Source organism: Marmota flaviventris, chromosome 2 (genome assembly GCF_047511675.1).
Source record: "Marmota flaviventris isolate mMarFla1 chromosome 2, mMarFla1.hap1, whole genome shotgun sequence".
In the NCBI taxonomy this organism is placed as follows: Eukaryota; Metazoa; Chordata; class Mammalia; order Rodentia; family Sciuridae; genus Marmota; species Marmota flaviventris.
The window spans coordinates 176016359-176033897 of record NC_092499.1 but is presented as its reverse complement, the minus strand read 5'-3'; the positions used below and the strand labels follow the sequence as shown (position 1 = coordinate 176033897).

The 17539-nt window shown below is 44.8% G+C and overlaps 2 protein-coding genes across 3 annotated transcripts in view; both read right to left on the bottom strand.

The window, feature by feature from the left end:
• Window positions 1–17539, bottom strand: part of LOC114106959 (signal-regulatory protein beta-1-like) — a 355204-nt gene that overhangs the window by 151311 nt on the left and 186354 nt on the right. Inside the window, exons 5-6 of one of the 2 annotated variants that reach the window (XM_071608805.1) lie at window positions 1979–2093; window positions 715–1375 (exon numbers count right to left, since the gene is read on the bottom strand). The exons of the other annotated variant lie outside the window; for it this stretch is intronic. Of the exons in view, the coding sequence (XP_071464906.1) occupies window positions 1981–2093 (113 nt within the window). The 3' untranslated portion in view covers window positions 715–1375; window positions 1979–1980. Of the gene's footprint in view, window positions 1–714; window positions 1376–1978; window positions 2094–17539 lie in introns of those variants that run through there. 2 annotated transcript variants of the gene reach the window in all.
• LOC139704809 (signal-regulatory protein beta-1-like) overlaps window positions 6893–17539 on the bottom strand; it is a 39903-nt gene continuing 29256 nt past the window's right edge. The window contains exons 3-6 of the mRNA XM_071609116.1: window positions 9236–9297; window positions 9044–9099; window positions 7675–7814; window positions 6893–7047 (exon numbers count right to left, since the gene is read on the bottom strand). Coding sequence (XP_071465217.1) covers window positions 6893–7047; window positions 7675–7814; window positions 9044–9099; window positions 9236–9297 — 413 coding nt within the window. The remainder of the gene's footprint in view (window positions 7048–7674; window positions 7815–9043; window positions 9100–9235; window positions 9298–17539) is intronic.

Genomic DNA, 17539 nt, shown 5'->3' with positions numbered 1-17539 from the left:
CTTTTGGAAATTATTTTGTTCTTTCCTTAAGACCTTGAGTTGGAGTATAAACTTATTTATTGAAATTTCTTTATTTCATTAAAGTAGGCACTCAGTGATTTAGATTTTCCTGCTAGAACTGCATTCATAGTGTCCTAGAGACTTAGATATGTTGTACCTGTGTTCTCATTGCTTCTGAAATTTCTTGGTGTCTACTCTCATTTTTTTGATCCATTTTATATTTAAAGAATAAGCAACTGAGATGAAAGTGCAGTGAGGACAGGAGAGGTAATAATTCTGGAAGTGAGATTAAACTGGGCACAAGGGGTCAAAACAGAAGTTGCTGGCCATGGTGTGTGGACACTGATCCTTCATCAGTGGACTTTTGTGTAGCAGATAGAGGAAACTGGTTAAAGTGGCATTACCTACCTACACTAGAGGGAGGGAAATAGTGGTGCCTAAAAGGGTGATGGTATTAAATGGGGCTAATAATTGGCCAAGGTAGAAAAGATGCTTGCTTCACATCTTCAATTAATAAGAACCAGGTGGACATGGTTGAAACTCCTGCAGATAAGGTTTTACAAATAAATAAATTACTAATGCTCAGTGTCTAGTGTTTCAAATTGCTGTTCACTAAGCTCACGTTTATTAATATTTACATTTCCCTATATTTTTAAACTGACATTTAACTGATAATTTGAGTGTTTTCAATATTTTGAAGAAACACTGTAAAGGTTGAAGAATGATAGTTATTTTTAATGACTGCTATGGAGATTCCCAGAGTTTCAGTTTGCATGGTCATTTTTACAATCCTGCCCTTCCATGGAGAGTGATGACTGCCTGTATCCAGGACAACATGATGTTCATAACTGCTAAGGAGAGAAAATATCTCAGGTTATGGGGCACTTGTTTTTTTTTTTCTTTCTGTGTTTGAGGCATAGGACACTTAGGTAAAGAGAAAGGAGAATAACTATTTGCATTACACCATTTGAGTTTCCTTTGAGAAACTCAACAAGGCTGTGGAGAAGGGGTAGATAAGAAAAAGAAGACAGAATGACTCTTGAGAGCAAGGACTTGGGGTATTTGATGGCCAAGCCCAAGGCAATGGAGGAGAGCCATCGTGACATGTTCAGATGGGGCTTGCTTGTCACATTCTGGGGGGGTGTGTGTCATGAGATGCTACACAGAGGCAGGTCTGCAGACTCAGCCATGGGACATCGAGGGCTGGCAGAGGAACATCAGGAGCCTGTGGGCTGGTGAGAGTTCTGGAAGGAGGCATTTGGAGCAGCATCTATAGAAGCTTCTCAGCAGCTCCCTTCTCGTAGGCTGAGCACCATGGAGCAGGAAGAAGGTGGCAGAAACTGAGGGTCACAGGTAGCAGGAAGTGATGAAGGACCTGTGGGAAACATGTCCACATTCAATTATCTGCTCACCATTCATGAGAGTCTCCTTCAAGCTATGAGGTTCTGGTTGGTCCTTGTTAGATGCCTGTCTTGAGTGAACCAGCAGCCCATGGACTGCTCAGCCTCTCAGCCTCTCCTGTGTCCTGATTCCCTGCAGGTTGGTCACACTAAGAGTCCACAAGGTGGGCATCCCTGGGAGCAGCCCACCTAGAACTTCCCAACATTGTTCCATATGGTAGAACCTTCCTGTCCATGGAGGCCCAGCATTGGACTATTGGACTAATCTAGAGATGACATCCAAGGGACACACCTAATCTGCTGCCCCTCATTGCATTCCCTCAGCTCATCATCTCTGGAGCCTCAGGACTCAGTGGACACCCATTGTCAACTCTTGACCTCCTCATCTCCTGCACACCCCACACACATCCTGGGAGCTGGGACCCCACAGAAGTTGCCTGAGATCCTGAGGGTGCTGAGGGGTGTGTGCCTGGTTCTCTAGACCCACTGACTCTGCAGCTGTGCACAGGTGGGCTGCCACTCCCCCTGGCCCTGCCCCTTCTGCAGGCTGTGGTCCACCTTTTCTCCTGGGTACTTACAGTCAGGACTTCTGCTTCCTGTGGATGTAGATGGCAGAGACACCGACTGCCAATAGGATCTTAGGGCCAATAAATAGGGCTATGAGGTATGAAGAAAGAGTAGACTTCACTGCTCCTGAAAATCAAGGGACAAGAGGGGCTGTTAGAGGGACTCCTAGTTGTCCATTCTCAGGTGCCTGCATTTGCCCCAGGTGAAGTTACCAAGGCCCCCAAAGTTGTGAAGCTTTAGCACACACACCCTGTACTAATGTCCTGGTCAAGCCAGAGGCAGAAGCCCAGTCAGAGTTTCCTCATTCCCAGTTACCCAGCCTTAGGTCCCAGGGTGACCCCCTGAGGGAAGGTGGAAATGTGAGCTTCGTGCACATTGCCCACCCAGCTATACTAGTTACCTACTTGATTCTCACTCTCCTGTGCAGAGGGATTATCATCACCTCTTGATTAGGAAACTGAGGTCTTGGGGGTCACAGCCTAGAAGAATCCAAACCCTATATTGTAATTCCTGAGACCATGTTCCTTGGACCAGGGGAATGACCCGATATCTCTGGACTATGAGAACAATTTTCAATGGGGCATGCATATGGGGTGAGGGCTGTTCCATGGGAAGACAGGAGAGCAAGGCTGCCCACTTGGTACTGTGGGTAGCTCAAAGTACCTGTGCCTGGGGACCTTGGGAGCCTGCAAAGGAAGTGTAGGATAAACTAACAAAATTGCTGGCTGAAAAACACTTTTATGGGTCAAGAAAACATTTCTCATACACGGGAGGGGCCACAATCTCCAAATAGCAGACCTCCCCTCCAGTTCTATGTCACCTGAAGTCTTTCTGTTGGACACACAAAGCCAGATCCTGGCAAGCAGACCTGTAGAGTCTTTGAATTTTTACCATTAGTCATTTTTTCTTTTAAAATAATGCTAACAAAGATGGAAACATTTTTTATAATAAAGAAATGCTGCAAGTCCTTAAGAAGGAGTGGACTCCTCAACCTGTGGAGCTGCTGCCCTACTGGAGGCCATGGTTCTCAGCTCTGGGGCTCCCCCTCAGTGGAGGAGAGCTGCACTGCCTGCCCCCTCCTCCCTCTAGATGGCACCAGAATCAGAGCCTGGCTGAGCAGGGAGTGGAAGGCCCGCCCTTCTCCTCCACTGAAAGCAGCTCCACCCTTCCTCTGGCTTCTGTGGGGGCAGCTGAGCTGCTGCTTCTTCTGTCTCAGGTGGGAAGGACCCTGATGTTGATCCTGAGAACATTTCAGAAAGTCCCCCGATCCCCTATGTCCATCACAGAGGGCACTTCCTATGGGAACCCAGTTCCAGGAGTGATCTGGAAAGCAGGCTCTACAATGTGAATCTGAACCTGGGACTCTTCAGCTGGCTGATCACATAGACGCCAGATCGGGTGGTCAGTGGCACCTGATCAGGCACTGGCCTCTGGTGGAGGTGGTGCTGTTCACAATTTGCAGAAGTGAACTGGTTTAACCACAAGAAGGAAATTCTTGGCATCTGGTACTTGAACATAAATTTGGCAAATTGTTGTTATAAGACTCTTGCATTTAAAGGCTGTTTCTTGGCATCAGTTCATGGGAGAAAGACAATGAGAAGCTAAGCATGAGTCATCAGAAAGTAAAGGCCAAGTGTGAGATCCAAGGGACTTCTTGGTACTCTTGTAGATTTTTTGTCTCCTGTAACCAGAGGGCAGCTGAAGCAGAGGTTACATTCCTAGACATAATTCCAATACTGGAAGAGCTACAGAGGAGATTCATTCTCAGGCTCAAAGGCTTTCCCTAATGCGGAAGTTGTAGATGCTACATATGAAGGTTAGGGCCATATAGATGGAAGCACTCGAAGACCTTCAGTGGACTTCTTGGTTGGTGATCACAGTCACATCAGGATGGCTACCACTTAATTCTGCTCCAAAGACATCCAGTGCCATCTTCCATGTTTCATTCCAACAAAAATTCTTCCTCTGCATCATGTAATCTTCATTCCATCCAAGAAAGGAGAAGTGCTATGGTCCCATGTTACAGAAAGGATCTGGGATGCACCAGGCCACACTTCTAATGGGCTGGCCCTCAGGATGCCGTTTTCATGCTGGTGTCCAGGGTGTCAGAGAAAATTGGGAGAGTCTCAGATCATAATTGAAGCATTCTACCACTGAAGCAACAACAACATGAAGAAAATATACCCTATGCAAGCAGAATAAAGGAAATAATTAGGAAAAATCCAATAAAATAGAACACAGAGAACTATACAGAACATCATGGAAACACACAGTTGGTCCATTTGAAAGATCAATGAAATTGAAAATCTCTTGCAAAACTAATGACAGAAAAAAAGAAAGAAAGTGAGAGAGAGAGAAAGGGAGAGAGAGAGAGAAATGGAAGGGGCACACTACTAACATCAAGATTGAACAAAATCTTTTTGCAGACATTAGATAGATAATAAGGAGATAGAAGGAGAAAATCTCTGGTATAAATAAAGTTGACACCTTAGATAAAATGGACCAAAATGCTTTGAGAAGCACTACCTAACCCAGTATACTCAAATTGAAATTTGGCAGTTTAGGAAACTGCTAAAAAATTACATCATTTTAAAATTTGGGGAAAGACTTCTTGATGCCCAGATGGTCTCCTAAGAAACTTTTACCATGCACTTTATGATGAATGAAAAACAATTTTGGTGCAGAGAAAAGAGATATAAAAAGAATTTTGAAAAATTTGAACACATACTGCAATTCTTTTTAATGATTAGAGATAATTATTATTAATTTTATTAACTGGAATAAGGCCATTGGATTTGTAGACGAATGTCCTTCATCATTTGACCATTCCAGCTGTGGACTTCACTGGCACTGTGTGCATTCCTGATTAAGCACTGGTGGATGGGATTCGGCAGCCTCATGTATCTCCTACTATCAAGGAAATTGCTATTCGCTTCCTATCTTTACACTTCTTACAAGAAGGCACAGGGACAAATCAGTGGTACAGTGTTGACCCAGCCTATGAGGCATATGGTTGGGCATGCTGAGAAGAACCTGGAACCTGAGAGTCTCTGGAGTCCAGACCTGCTCCTGTGGTTACACAGGGAAATAACTCACATTGGGCCATAGAACAGAGTCTCCAGATGACTCTGGTGTTTAAGACAATGTTCATGGGAGAGGGACATTTCTTTAATTAGCAAAAATTTTTATTATAGGCTGGTGTTTGCCCTGTCCCCAGGGACCTTAGTTTTGCATTGAGTCGTGTAGAAAGTCACCAGTGGTCAGGGCAGGAAGTCATCAACAACGATTCCATTGCTCTCCAGGGCCATTCTGGTTTCCCTTCTGCAAACTCCTAACACACAGGTAGTTGAAGCAAAAAAGAAGGATATACACAAGCAGAAATTTCCATGTTGTGAGCATGCTTTAAGGGTCCTCATTACTATCGGTCTGCTATCACAAATCAGAAGGAAAAGATCTGTGGAGTCCACTCGAGGTCACCTAGGGGCCTGGTCCAAACAGTCTCCACATCCTCAGGGAGTCTTTCAGATTTCCCCTAGCAGGTGCCAGTCTGCTGGGTGAGGATAAAGATGTGTATGGAAAATTCTCATCTGGAATGGAAGCTGGGCAGAGGTCAACATGGTAAGGGGGAAGGGGAGGCCCTGAGGAAGGAGAATAGAGCAACTGTTAGGTGCAGAGATGAGAAGCAGGACATTAGGACAGGATTGTTCCTCCCTCCATTTCTTTTTTAATATCTGTGTATTTCAGAAGATCCATGGAGATTTGGATCAAGCTCTTGATAGTGAAGACTCTTGGAGTGAGGAGTGGGGGATTGCAGGTGAATGTAAGGCTCTAATATATATTTATAGACTTGAGAATTATTCTATAATGAATTGGAATACTAACTTTGGCAGTATTTAAAAAAAGATACAGGATATAAAAGACCCAGTCAGTTGGGTGAGATGGCTCATGCCCATAATCAGTGGCTTGGGAGGCTGAGGCAGAAGCCAGCCTCAGCAAAAGAAGGCCCTGAGCAAGTCAGCGAGATCCTCTCTAAATAAAATACAAAATAGGGTGGGGATGTGGCTCAGTGTCTGAATGCCCTGAGTTCATTCCCTGGTACCTCTCACCCCCAAAAAGGATCCTGCCAGCTGGATTGGAGACCCCACCAGGGAGATATCTTTTTCTTTTTCATACTAGAGGTACTTAACCAGTGAACCACATCTCCAGGCTTTTAAAATATTTAATGTCCCCACTCTGGGCACATGAGTTCACTAGGAGCCAGCTCAGTGGTTACAGTTCCAATCCTTGTTATCTTGATGGCTGAGGTTTCTGTCCTGGACACATTTCCATTCACACTCAGGTCACATGCAAGCTCAGGAGGTAGAACCTCTTTGCCTGGCAGGTGATAGTCACCTGGTTGTGTGTCACTGTGAATTTTTGAGTGACCCCCAAGATGAGTAGAAAGAGAGGAGGATGGAGAGGGCCAAGAAGACATGACAAGTGTCAGGTGAAGAAGGCAAGTGGTGAGTGCCACAACGGCCCATCCCCCATCCTGCCTTCTTCCTTAGTGTCCCTGTTTGAAGGCCCCATGAGATGTGTGCCCAACCCCACAGAGGAGACCCTCAGAGTGTGGGTGTGGGGAGCTGACTAAGACACTGCTGTGTTCCCAGGCTCTGGCTGCCCTGTGGGAAGGAGGGGTCACTGCTCTCACAACAGACAACATCAAGGTAAAGTATAAAAGCATTGGATTAGCTGAGAGAGGCCTCTACAGGGGTGTTGTCCAGGCCCTGCTCTCTGGGGCCAGCAGAGACCTGTAGGGTGCAGTTTCTGGTAGTGGTTGGTTTCCCATCATGCTCCACCTGACAGGTGAAAGTCACGTCCTCCCTGTGCACAGAGGCGTTGACCAGCAGCCAGCTTGTCAGGTTGAAGGTCCCGTCCTTGTTCTCTCAGAGGGTCAAGGCTGTTTCTCTCCTGGACATGTCGCCATTCTCTACCCAGGTCAGCTGTAGGATCTCAGGGTAGAAGTGCTTCACCTGGCAGGTGACATTCACTAGGTTCCCTGCCATGGTGGGCAGTGGGGTGACCTCCACGGTGGGCGGAACTGAAACAACACAGGCAGAAGCTGTGACCTTATGGGACAGACAGCTGAGCTCCTCCCAGCAAGGCAAGGGCCTCCCTCGGGACAGGGCCAGGCATGCAGAGGGGCTCAGACACTGAGGGTTTGCACAGGAGTAAATCAGTAACCACAGGGCCTGCCACCCACAGGTGCCAAGTGAGCAGCAGCTCCCCCGAGGGTAAAAGAGAGTGAGGTTGACAGGCCCAACTCCTGGCCTGCAGGAAGTGAGCACAACAGATGAAACCTCCCTGCACATTGAAGCTCCACTCTGTTAGGAGCTCAGCAGTTCTAGTTGCTTCTGGTCAATGAAATGAAGTCACCAGCACATGCTGGACACAGGGCAGGAGTCCAACATGCACTGCAGGTGGCAGCACTGCTGGGAAATAGAGCACAGGTCACTGAGGTCCTGGAGCAAAGGCCCCTGGGGAGCAGCAGTGTGGGCTGGGGCAGGGAGCAGGGTCCTGTACCTCAAATGTGTCAGACAGGTTGGCAGTCCTGCAAAGAGGAGGGCCCCTCTGCAGGATGACATGGGCCACTTCACATAAGATTGAGAGTAGACATCCCTAGGGGTCAATGTCATCTGGGCTGTGCTGGACACACTGTAGGACACACTTTCTCCCATGGGGTCCATGCTGGTCTGGGTGTGCGAGAGCTCATTCCCATTTTTGAACCACTTGAGAGTGATGTTGTGGGGGGAGGAGCCGTGGGACTCCCAGGTGATGCTCAACGTTTGCCCAGGTGTGGCCCTGGTCCTAGGACCTGACATCATTTGGGGAGAGGGTCTGGATGTGAAGAAGCATTGACAAACCAGTTAGGTGACTGGGAGACCCCTTCTGAGCACAAGCATGTGACACTCTGAAGAACCTTCCTAGAAGTTTTTGGTGTGGTGGCTGTTGCTGTTGTTATATTATTATTATTTGTGTGATGGGGAACATCCTCAGGTGCTGCTAGTCATCTGCTCTGTCACCTATAAGCACAACAAGACTTCATTTCTTAATCCTCCTCATGAAGGTGCCTGGGTGCTGAGCTGACCCCTGTGTGGTGTCCCTAGTGTCATGCCTCTAGGAGAGCACAGCTGTCCAGCCAGTGAGGAGTGTCCGCCCAGGTGCTACTCCAGAACTTAAGTCACAGCCCTCTTCTCAGTATTAGGGCACTGCTACCAACCTGAGCTCCCAAGAACTTACTGACTTGTCTCTGTAGCAACTGTTTCCTACAGGCCTGACCTGGAATCCTTGACAACCAGTACAGCCATTTTTTGAAAAAAAATGCAGGGGACAAATGGTACCAGGACACCACCACGAACATGGGAACTAAGCTCTCCATGCTGAGACGTGGCCCAGCACCTCGTGTGTGGAATGGATTCGTTGGCAAATCTCTTCACAGGCCACACTGCGCACAGTTGGCTTTGGATCACACAGAGTTGCCTCTGGAAAATCAAAATGGTTGGGTGAGTTTCCCAGAGAGTGGGTAGCCAAGGCAGGGGACTCCAAGTTCAAGGCTTGCCAGGGAAACGAAGTAAAAACCTGCCTCAAATAAAAATAAAAAGGGCTGAGGATGTAGCTCAATATTTAAGTGCCCCTGGAGTCGAACCTCAGTACCAAAAACAAGAATAAAAGCAAAACAAAGAAACCCAGAGGCATCATTCTCCCAGAATTACGTCTGTGCAGGGCTGTTTTATGGAATATGAATCCATCCCAACTCTTCTTCTTTCCACAAATATGCCATGAGTCTAACCTACACCAAGTCCTGAATTTGAAAGGGAGAGGACGAAGGGCTTCTTTTCTGAGTGGTTGTGGCAAAAGAAGGCTCACCCACACAGGGGTAGTGCTCTCTAAATGTAACAGATGTGGTCTGGCTTTGTGACTGGCAAGTCCCTCAAACCCTCAGAGCCCTCAGCTGGGGAGCCACAGGGCTGGGCCAGACTGGAAAAGGTCAGGGCCTTGGAGCAGGCAGGTGAGGGGTGCAGATGCCCCCCATTTACCAGCCATGGAGCCTGGACCAAATAGCACAGCCTCCACAGGCCTCTGCCTCCCTGACCTGCAGAAGGGGTGACAGCAGGTCATGACATGAGCACCCAGTGCTGCTCCTGCTTCTCAGCTGTGGCCCCCAGGGTGGAGGGTGTGACTCCTGACTTCCTGTCCCACCCCAGGGAGGAGGAGACAGCTGCACTCACCTTGCACAGACAACTCAGTGCCTGGTCCAGACTGAACCTCCTTGGGATCAGTGCTTGATAACCTAAATTTAATGCAGTAGTAAGTGCCAGCGTCTACTGGGGTGACATTACTGATGAGGATGGAAAAGTCCTTGTTGTCCCTCTGTGTTGTATCTGAGAGACTTGTGACTCGGGGGAAGTGTCCTCTGAAGTTGTAGATCAACTCCCGGCCTGGCCCTGCCCCCTTAAACCAATGCATGGGCCCCACAGGGAGCAGGGAGGTCACAGTGCAGTGCAGAGTGGCCTACTCTCCAGCAGCAACAGACACTGATTTCTCAGGCTGGATCACCTGCAGCTCCTGTGCAGCCGCTCCTGGGGGGTCCTTACTGTTCATCCTGGGGGTCCTCTTGGTTTATCACATGGTATCAGCAAAGCCTGTCACTGACTGAGTGCCCGCAGAGTGGCCTTGAGCTCAGCACAGAGCATGTGTCCTCACACTGAGCCTCCCCTGGCCTGTACCTCCACACTGTGAGACACCTGCCCCTGAGGCCCAGAGCCCTGAGCAAGGAGGAGGGAGGGGACTTGAAGTCCTGAGCCCTCCCCTGAGCTCTCATGTGTCACCAACTGTTTGTTATTCTTCCCTTTCTGACCACAAGGTCACTGGCATTTCAAGAACCATGACATTGGGGAGGGGGTGTCATGTGGTACTTGAGAATCCTGAGTTGTGGGGGAAGTTAGTGGGACAAGCATTTGACTGTCTGTGAAGATGAGTCTGTGGCTCATCTTCCCTGTTCCACAGAAACCCCCAAGCTCATGATGGGGTTTCCTCCATCAGCCTGGAGTGATCATGGTGCATATAACAATGTGCAGCTCAATTAAGAAATGAAACATTACTCAAGCCCCTTCCATAACTACCCACACTATAATCACATTATGTAAGTATTCTTGTGTTTCTGTGAGAAATGACTGCAAACTAGTGTCTAAAACAACAGCAGTTTTTCTGTTACGGTTCTGAACATCAGAAGTCCAAATTTTCTCTCACTGAGCATCCACCCAAGGTCATGAGGTCTGTTTTATTACTAGGCTCTGTTCCCTGCTCTCCACATGCAGGGGGGTCCCTGAGCTGCTTCCCCTTGTTTCCCATCCTCCTGTTGCTCCATCCTCTTGCCTCCCCCATCTCATGTCCTTCCCTGGCTCATTTCTCCTGCCTCCTTCTCATCAGGACATATAGACAAAGTAGAAAAGAAAATCTGTAAGATGATCAGCAAATTGAGAACATCAACAAGGAGAAAGTATGAAAAGGAACCAAATAGAAGTTTGGGAGTTGGTAAGGCTCAATTAACTCTGAATTTCATTAGAGATTCCACCAGACTTGAACAAGCAGTTGAAAAATCCCAAAATGTGGAAGAGAAACCATTGACATTGCTCAGTTTGCAGTTCAGAATGGGAAACAGGAATTAAAAAAAAATTCATTCAGGATACCAGCAAATTGCACTGACGCACATATGAGGATTCCAAAAGAGAAGAATGAAAAGAGAAAGGGCAAAACTTTATTTTAAAGTGAAATGCTCTTCGCTTTCTTAAATGTCATCTAATATATGAAAGTACTAATCCAAGAGGCTGAACAACCTCCACATTCCATGGACTCGAGCAGACGCATGCTGAGGCACATTGTAAACCAATCTGCCAAGGCTAAATTAAACAGACAACACTAAAGCAGAAAGAGAGGCCTGTCCACCACATACAGGGTTCCTCCTAAGGCATTTATCAAGTTCTTAATGATGGAACCAGAGGCAGTAAGATGATGCATCTACAGTGTTGAAAAAAAAAATGGTACCAAGAATTCTCTACCTAAGAGAAAAAACAGTGAGAAATGAAGATATTTCCAGAAAAATGAATGAGAAATGAAGATATTTCCAGAAAAAAAAAACAAAAACTGAGCAATTCACTCCCTGTAGAAATGTCATGCAAGAAATGCTAAAGGGAGACCAGTAAGTTGAAGTGAAAGGATGTTAGATAATAAGTCCAAGTTTTACCAGAAAATAAAGCTCTCCTGTTGTATCATGGATGTTTTAAACTTCCTGATGCCTCAGTATTCCCAGAAACAGATGTGAACACTCCCATAGGCAATAGGTATATCAATGCAATAAGCTATTCTCGGCCATGAGTCCCCTTGTTGCTGTCCCTCGACTGTGATATAGTGGCATACCCACACGCACACACAAACATCTGTGAAATCTCTCCCAATGTTGGTATCTGAGTTTTGCAGCAACTCACAATGAAACACTGCCCAGAGTTTCTTTCTCTAGAAACTGTTTTGCTGATAAATCCCTAATTTCTTGTGCCTCTCCAGGTGCAATTTCCAATGCTCTGTTGTAATGATCCTTAGGTGGCTTATCAGTAGGATTAACTCTCCCATTGACAACACAGTGGAGAGGAGGAAGGGAGGTTCAAAGGTCAGGAGCAAAGTCCCTGGGGCATGGCTTCTGACAGCTCAGGACTCACTCCCTGGCTGACCCCAGTGGCTCTGCCATGTCGCACAGCTCTCTGGCCTGATGGCTGTCTTGTGCCCTGCTTTGTGCAGCTCTCTGTGGCTTTTTCAGAGAGCTCATAACCCTCTCCACATTACAGTGCTACTTCTGTCCCAACCCCAAGAATGCACACTGGAATACCAGTTCCTAGCCTTGACCCTAGCTGCACAATCATCCTACCATTGGAATCTGGAACACCAGACCCTGTGAACTGGCTCTTTAGCAGCACACTGGAGAGGGAATGTGATTTGAGGAAGGACCTCTGATGGAGGGTGTGTACTTCCATGAGGTGCTGAATGTCCATTGCTGAGTGCTCTTGTGAGAGTCAAAGCAGTAGAGAGCCAGTGTACAGGTATATGAGCCTGTCCACATATAAGTGTGGTAAGTGGCATTTGTGAGAATAGTAATGCATTCTCTTCCTTCATGACCTCACATGGTCCCTTTTCCAAGGAGAGTCCTCCATGACACCCCCTAAATGTCCACGCTACATGTGCTGGCAGACCCTTCTCTGCTGCTTTCTTGATGCTGTTGATCTCCATCTCCCATCCCATCCATGGCTGCCATCCAAGGTGATGCACAAGGAGAAGGGGGAAAGAGCAATTTGAGCCCTCTCTCTTTAAGATGCCCAAAGAAGTAATTAAAGATTATAAATCTCCCATGGGCAATGTACTGCCAACCACTGACATGCTAAGACTCTTTCCTTTAAAATTGGATTGTAACAAAATAAAGAACTTAAAAGATGTAGTTCAGACCACTATTGCTCTTCTGTCCTTAAAGGAGGGTGCATGTTGGAGAGCACCTCAGCTCATGACAGCCAGAGCCAGGAAAGAGAGAGTAATTTGTGGTGGTGGGAGGAGCATGCAGCAGAGCAAGTGAACACCAGGATCCATGGACAAAATGCAACCTTGAAGGACATGCCCCCATTGACCTGCTTCCCCCAGCAATCCCCACATGTCTAGGGGTACCACTCATGGTCCATTAAAACTGAAATCCATCAGATGGATTAATCCAGATTTGGTTGCAGTTCCATAACTGAGTCATTCCCCTCAGAACCTGCTGCAGTGTCTAATACACAGGGGATTTCAGGGAATGCCCCACATCCAAACATAGCACCCTGTGAGTCTGAATGGTACACCCTTGGAGAAAGGTCACTGCTCACAATAGGGAACACTCCAGAGAATGAGAAGCTTGTCAGTTAACAGTGAAAGAGATTGAGAAAAATTTAGCCACCCAGGGTATAAATCATGGGCAATATTTTGCTGAAGAAGAAAAACATGTGGGCAAAGGGGCAGATTATCCTTTTGTAGGGTCACCCCAAGGACAGACCCCTTCTGAGGACACCAAATCTTTCTATTCCTGATTTTCATTTCCTTTTAGCAACCAGAGGCAGACACTGCTGCAGTAGGTAAGAAGATAACACAAAAAAGAAGGGGAAAGGCTACCACTTTAGATACCTACTGACTCAGAATAATCAAAAAAGAATTTTAACTCTTGTGCACTGAGCTCATTCCAGAGAGAGCAAGGTAGATTTAGAATATGCATTAATTTAAAAAGAAGATATAGGACATAAAATAAATGGGAGTGAAATAAAGTGTAAGCATAAGTAACATTTTATGTAGTTATGTAATAAGTTAACCACTGAGAGGAATTCAGAATGGTGGGCCAGAGAGAGGCAGCATTCTGTGTCGCTCCATGACCTGGGTCTCAACTAGTGGTAATAGTGTTTCTCTGAGAGTAATAGAGGACCCCTCACAGCTGTTCCCACACAGGAATCAAGGCTCTGTGCTTGTTCAGGGCTCTGGGACTCAGCATTAGAGCAGGACTCCCGACTCCTGGCTACTAAAACTGCACATCTCCCAGCTACATTAGTGGGACCACCAGCATCAGAACTAGTGCAGAATTCCCAGACGTTGCTCCCATTCAGGACACTCAGCCTCTACCCATCTGCAGGAACTCCATCTGCCACTCCCATGTGGACTCCCATCCATTAATGTGGGGCTTACAGGTCACCTCCATCTTGGCACTGGGCAGCTATTGCCATAGGCCCCTATATGCACAGTACCCTGCCTGAACCTGGGGACATCGCACAGGCTCTAAAGACAGCCAACAGCCACAACACTGCACGTCACAGAGCTCACCTTTGAACACATCACACAATGCCATTGCCTGGCTGCCCCAATCTGAACTGACACCCCATTGCTGAAAGCAGCTGCCTCCATCTTGGGTCACCTCCATCACCATCTTTAGTTGGGGCAGCTACCATTTTGGAACACTGGATATCCAGGTACCCATAGTTTACAATTCCCCCCAATCCCTAGCAGCCACTAACCCGGCACAGTGACTGCCCAATACAAAACTGCCTCAGCAACAGGTGCGCAGCCATCAGAGGGTGACACACAAAACTCCCAGAGAGAAACGTTCCTTATTAGGAAGTAGATAGGGAGAGGGTGAGGGAGATATACTTTAGAGACTAACTTAGAGGGCAGGAACTGTGAGGTTTACAGGCAAGATTAGGAGATAAGACTAGGTGCCCACATCACAAAAGCAGGCCCCAAAGGAGATCCTTGAAGTGCAGTCTCCCATCTGGACTGGCAGGTGCCATACCCCACCTCCAGGTGCCCTGCACCCAAGACCACCCTTCATATCCTGGTAACCCCCACCATCCTGAGGGCGGAGATACCAGCTAACAACAGACAACTCACCTATTGGATGAGAAGGGAAGGAGGAAAGATCCTGATATCCAATCAAAACAATCCTTGTTTCTTCCTCTGAGATTTTTTTTCCTTCTCCTTCCTTATTCTCCCACCCTCACATCCCCAACATATGTGAAATCAAGTACTTTGCATGAATCAGATTACTGAGAACTGGGATGTCTGAACAAATTCTTCTCAAGTTCAAGAATGAAATAGACACAACACAATAATTCTGGGTGATCTTTAACCACACCTCTTTCATAACTGGATAGATCTTCCACACAAAAGCTAGACAAAGAAACTATAGAACTCAATAATACAGTCAATAACTTAGACTTAACTGACATATACAGAATATTTGATCATTCAATGAACCAATGCATTTTCTTCTCAGCAGCACATGGATCCTTCTCTAAAATAGACCATATATTATGCCACAAAATGTCTCTTAGCAAATACAAAAAAGTAAAGATACTACCCTACATTCTATCAGATCATAATGGAATGAAATTAGAAACCAATGACAAAATAAAAGATAAAATAAAAGCTACTCTAATACATGGAGACTAAATAATATGCTTCTGAATAAACAATGGGTTGCAAAAGACATTGAGGAGAAGATTTAAAAATTCTTAGAGGTAAAGTGAGAACACTGATGAAACATATCGAAATCTCTGGGACACTATAAAGGCAGTACTAAGAGGAAGTTTATTGCTTGGAGTTCATTCCGTCAAAGAAGAAAAAGTCAACAAATAAATGCCCTGACATTACATCTCAAAGCTCTATAAAAAGAAGAACAAACAAACCCCCCAAATAGTAGAAGACAGGAAATCATTAAATTCAGAACTGAAATCGATGAAATTGAAACAAAGGAAATAATTGAAAAAATTGATAAAACAAAAAGTTGATTCTGTGAAAAAATAAATAAAATGACACCTCTTAGCCATGCTAATGAAGAGAAAGAGAGAGAAAACTCCAATTACTAACATCCATGATGAAAAAGGAAATATCATAATGGACACTAAAGAAATACAGAAGATAATTAGAAATTATTTGAAAAACTTGTACTCTAATAAAGTAGAAAATACCAAAGTCATCAACAAATTTCTAGAATCATATGATTTTCTTAAATTGAATCATGATGATATACACAATTTAAACAGATCAATTTCAAGCAATGAAATAGATGATGCCATCAAAAGCCTGCCAACTAATAAAAGCCCAGGACTGGATGGATACACAGCTGAATTCTATAAGACCTTTTAAGAAGAACCAATACCAATACTCTTCAAATTATTTCAGGAAATAGAAAAAGAGGCAGCACTTCCAAACTCATTCTATGATGCCAATATTACGCTGATTCCAAAACCAGACAAAGACACATTAAAAAAAGAAAACTTCTCTGATGAATATAGATGCAAAAATTTTCAATAATTCTGGCAGATCAAATACAAAAACATATCAAAAAGATAGTGTACCATGACAAAGTGGGATTCATCCCAGGGATGCAAGGTTGATTAAACATAAGAAAATCAATAAATGTAATTCATCACATCAATAAACTTAAAGATAAGAAATAAATGATCATCTCAATATATGCAGAAAAGATATTTGACAAAATACAGCACCGCTTTATGTTCAAAATACTAGAAAAACTAGGGATAACAGAAACATATCTCAACATCTTAAAAGCTATCTATTGCTAAGCCAGGCCAACATCATTCTAAATGGAGAAAAATTGAAAGTATTTCCTCTAAAAACTGGAACAAAACAGGGATGCCTGCTTTCACCACTTCTATTTAACATAATTCTTTAAACAATGGCCAGAGCAATTAGACAGAGGAAAGAAATTAAAGGGATATGAATAGGAAAAGAAGAACTCAAATTAGCACTATGTGCTGATTATATGATTCTATACCTAGAAGACTCAAAAAATTCCACCAGAAAACTTCTAGAACTATTAAATGAATTCAGCAAAGTAGCTAGATATAAAATCAGCAATCATAAATCAAAGGCATTTCTATACATCATTGAAAAATCCTCTGAAAGGGAAATGAGAAAAACTACCCCATGTACAATAGCTTAGGAATTAAATGAGAGACACTATGCCTAATAGAAGGAAGGCCCAAATCTGCATCATGTCAGTTTAGGCCCCAACTGTCTTAATAAGACTCTTATAGTGCAAGAATTAAAATCAAGAATCAATAAATGAGATTGATTCAAGCTAAACAGCTTCTTCTCAGCAAAAGAAACAATCAGGTGAATAGAGAGCCTACATTTTGGGAGCAAATTTATACCACATGTATATCAGATAAAGCACTAGTCTCTAAGATATATAAAAACTCCCAAAATCTTAACACCCAAAAACATAATCCAATCAATAAATGGGCCAAGGAACTGAACAGACACTTCTCAGAAGAGGATATACAATCAATCAACAAACATGAAAAACATCTCTAGCAATTAGAGAAATGCAAATCAAAATACTCTAAGATTTCATCTTACTCCAGTCAGAATGGCAGCTATTAAGAGTACAAACAACAATAAGTTTTGGCAAGGATGTGGGGGAAAAGGCACATTCATAGATTAGTGGTGGGACTGCAAATTGGTACAGGCAATATGGAAAACAGTATGGAGATTTCTTGGAAAATTGGGAATGGAACCACCATTTGAAACAACTATCCCACTCCTCAGCTTATATCCAAAGGACTTAAAAACAACATACTACAAGGACACAGCCACATCAATGTTTATAGCAGCACAATTAACAATAGCTACACTGTGAAATCAACCTAGATGCCCTTCAGTAGATGAATGGACAGGGAAACTTTGGTATATATACACAATGGAGTATTACTCAGCATTAAAAGAGAATAAAATCATGGGATTTGCAGGTAAATGGATGAAGTTGGAGAATATAATGCTAAGTGAAGTTAGCTAATCCCTAAAACAACAAATGCTGAATATTTTCTACAATATAATAATGTTGGTTCATGGTGGGGTTGGGAGAAAGCATTGGAGGATTAGATGAACACTAGATAAGGAAAAGGAGTGAAAGGGGAAGGGAGGGGGCATGGCAGGTAGGAACGATTGTGAAACGA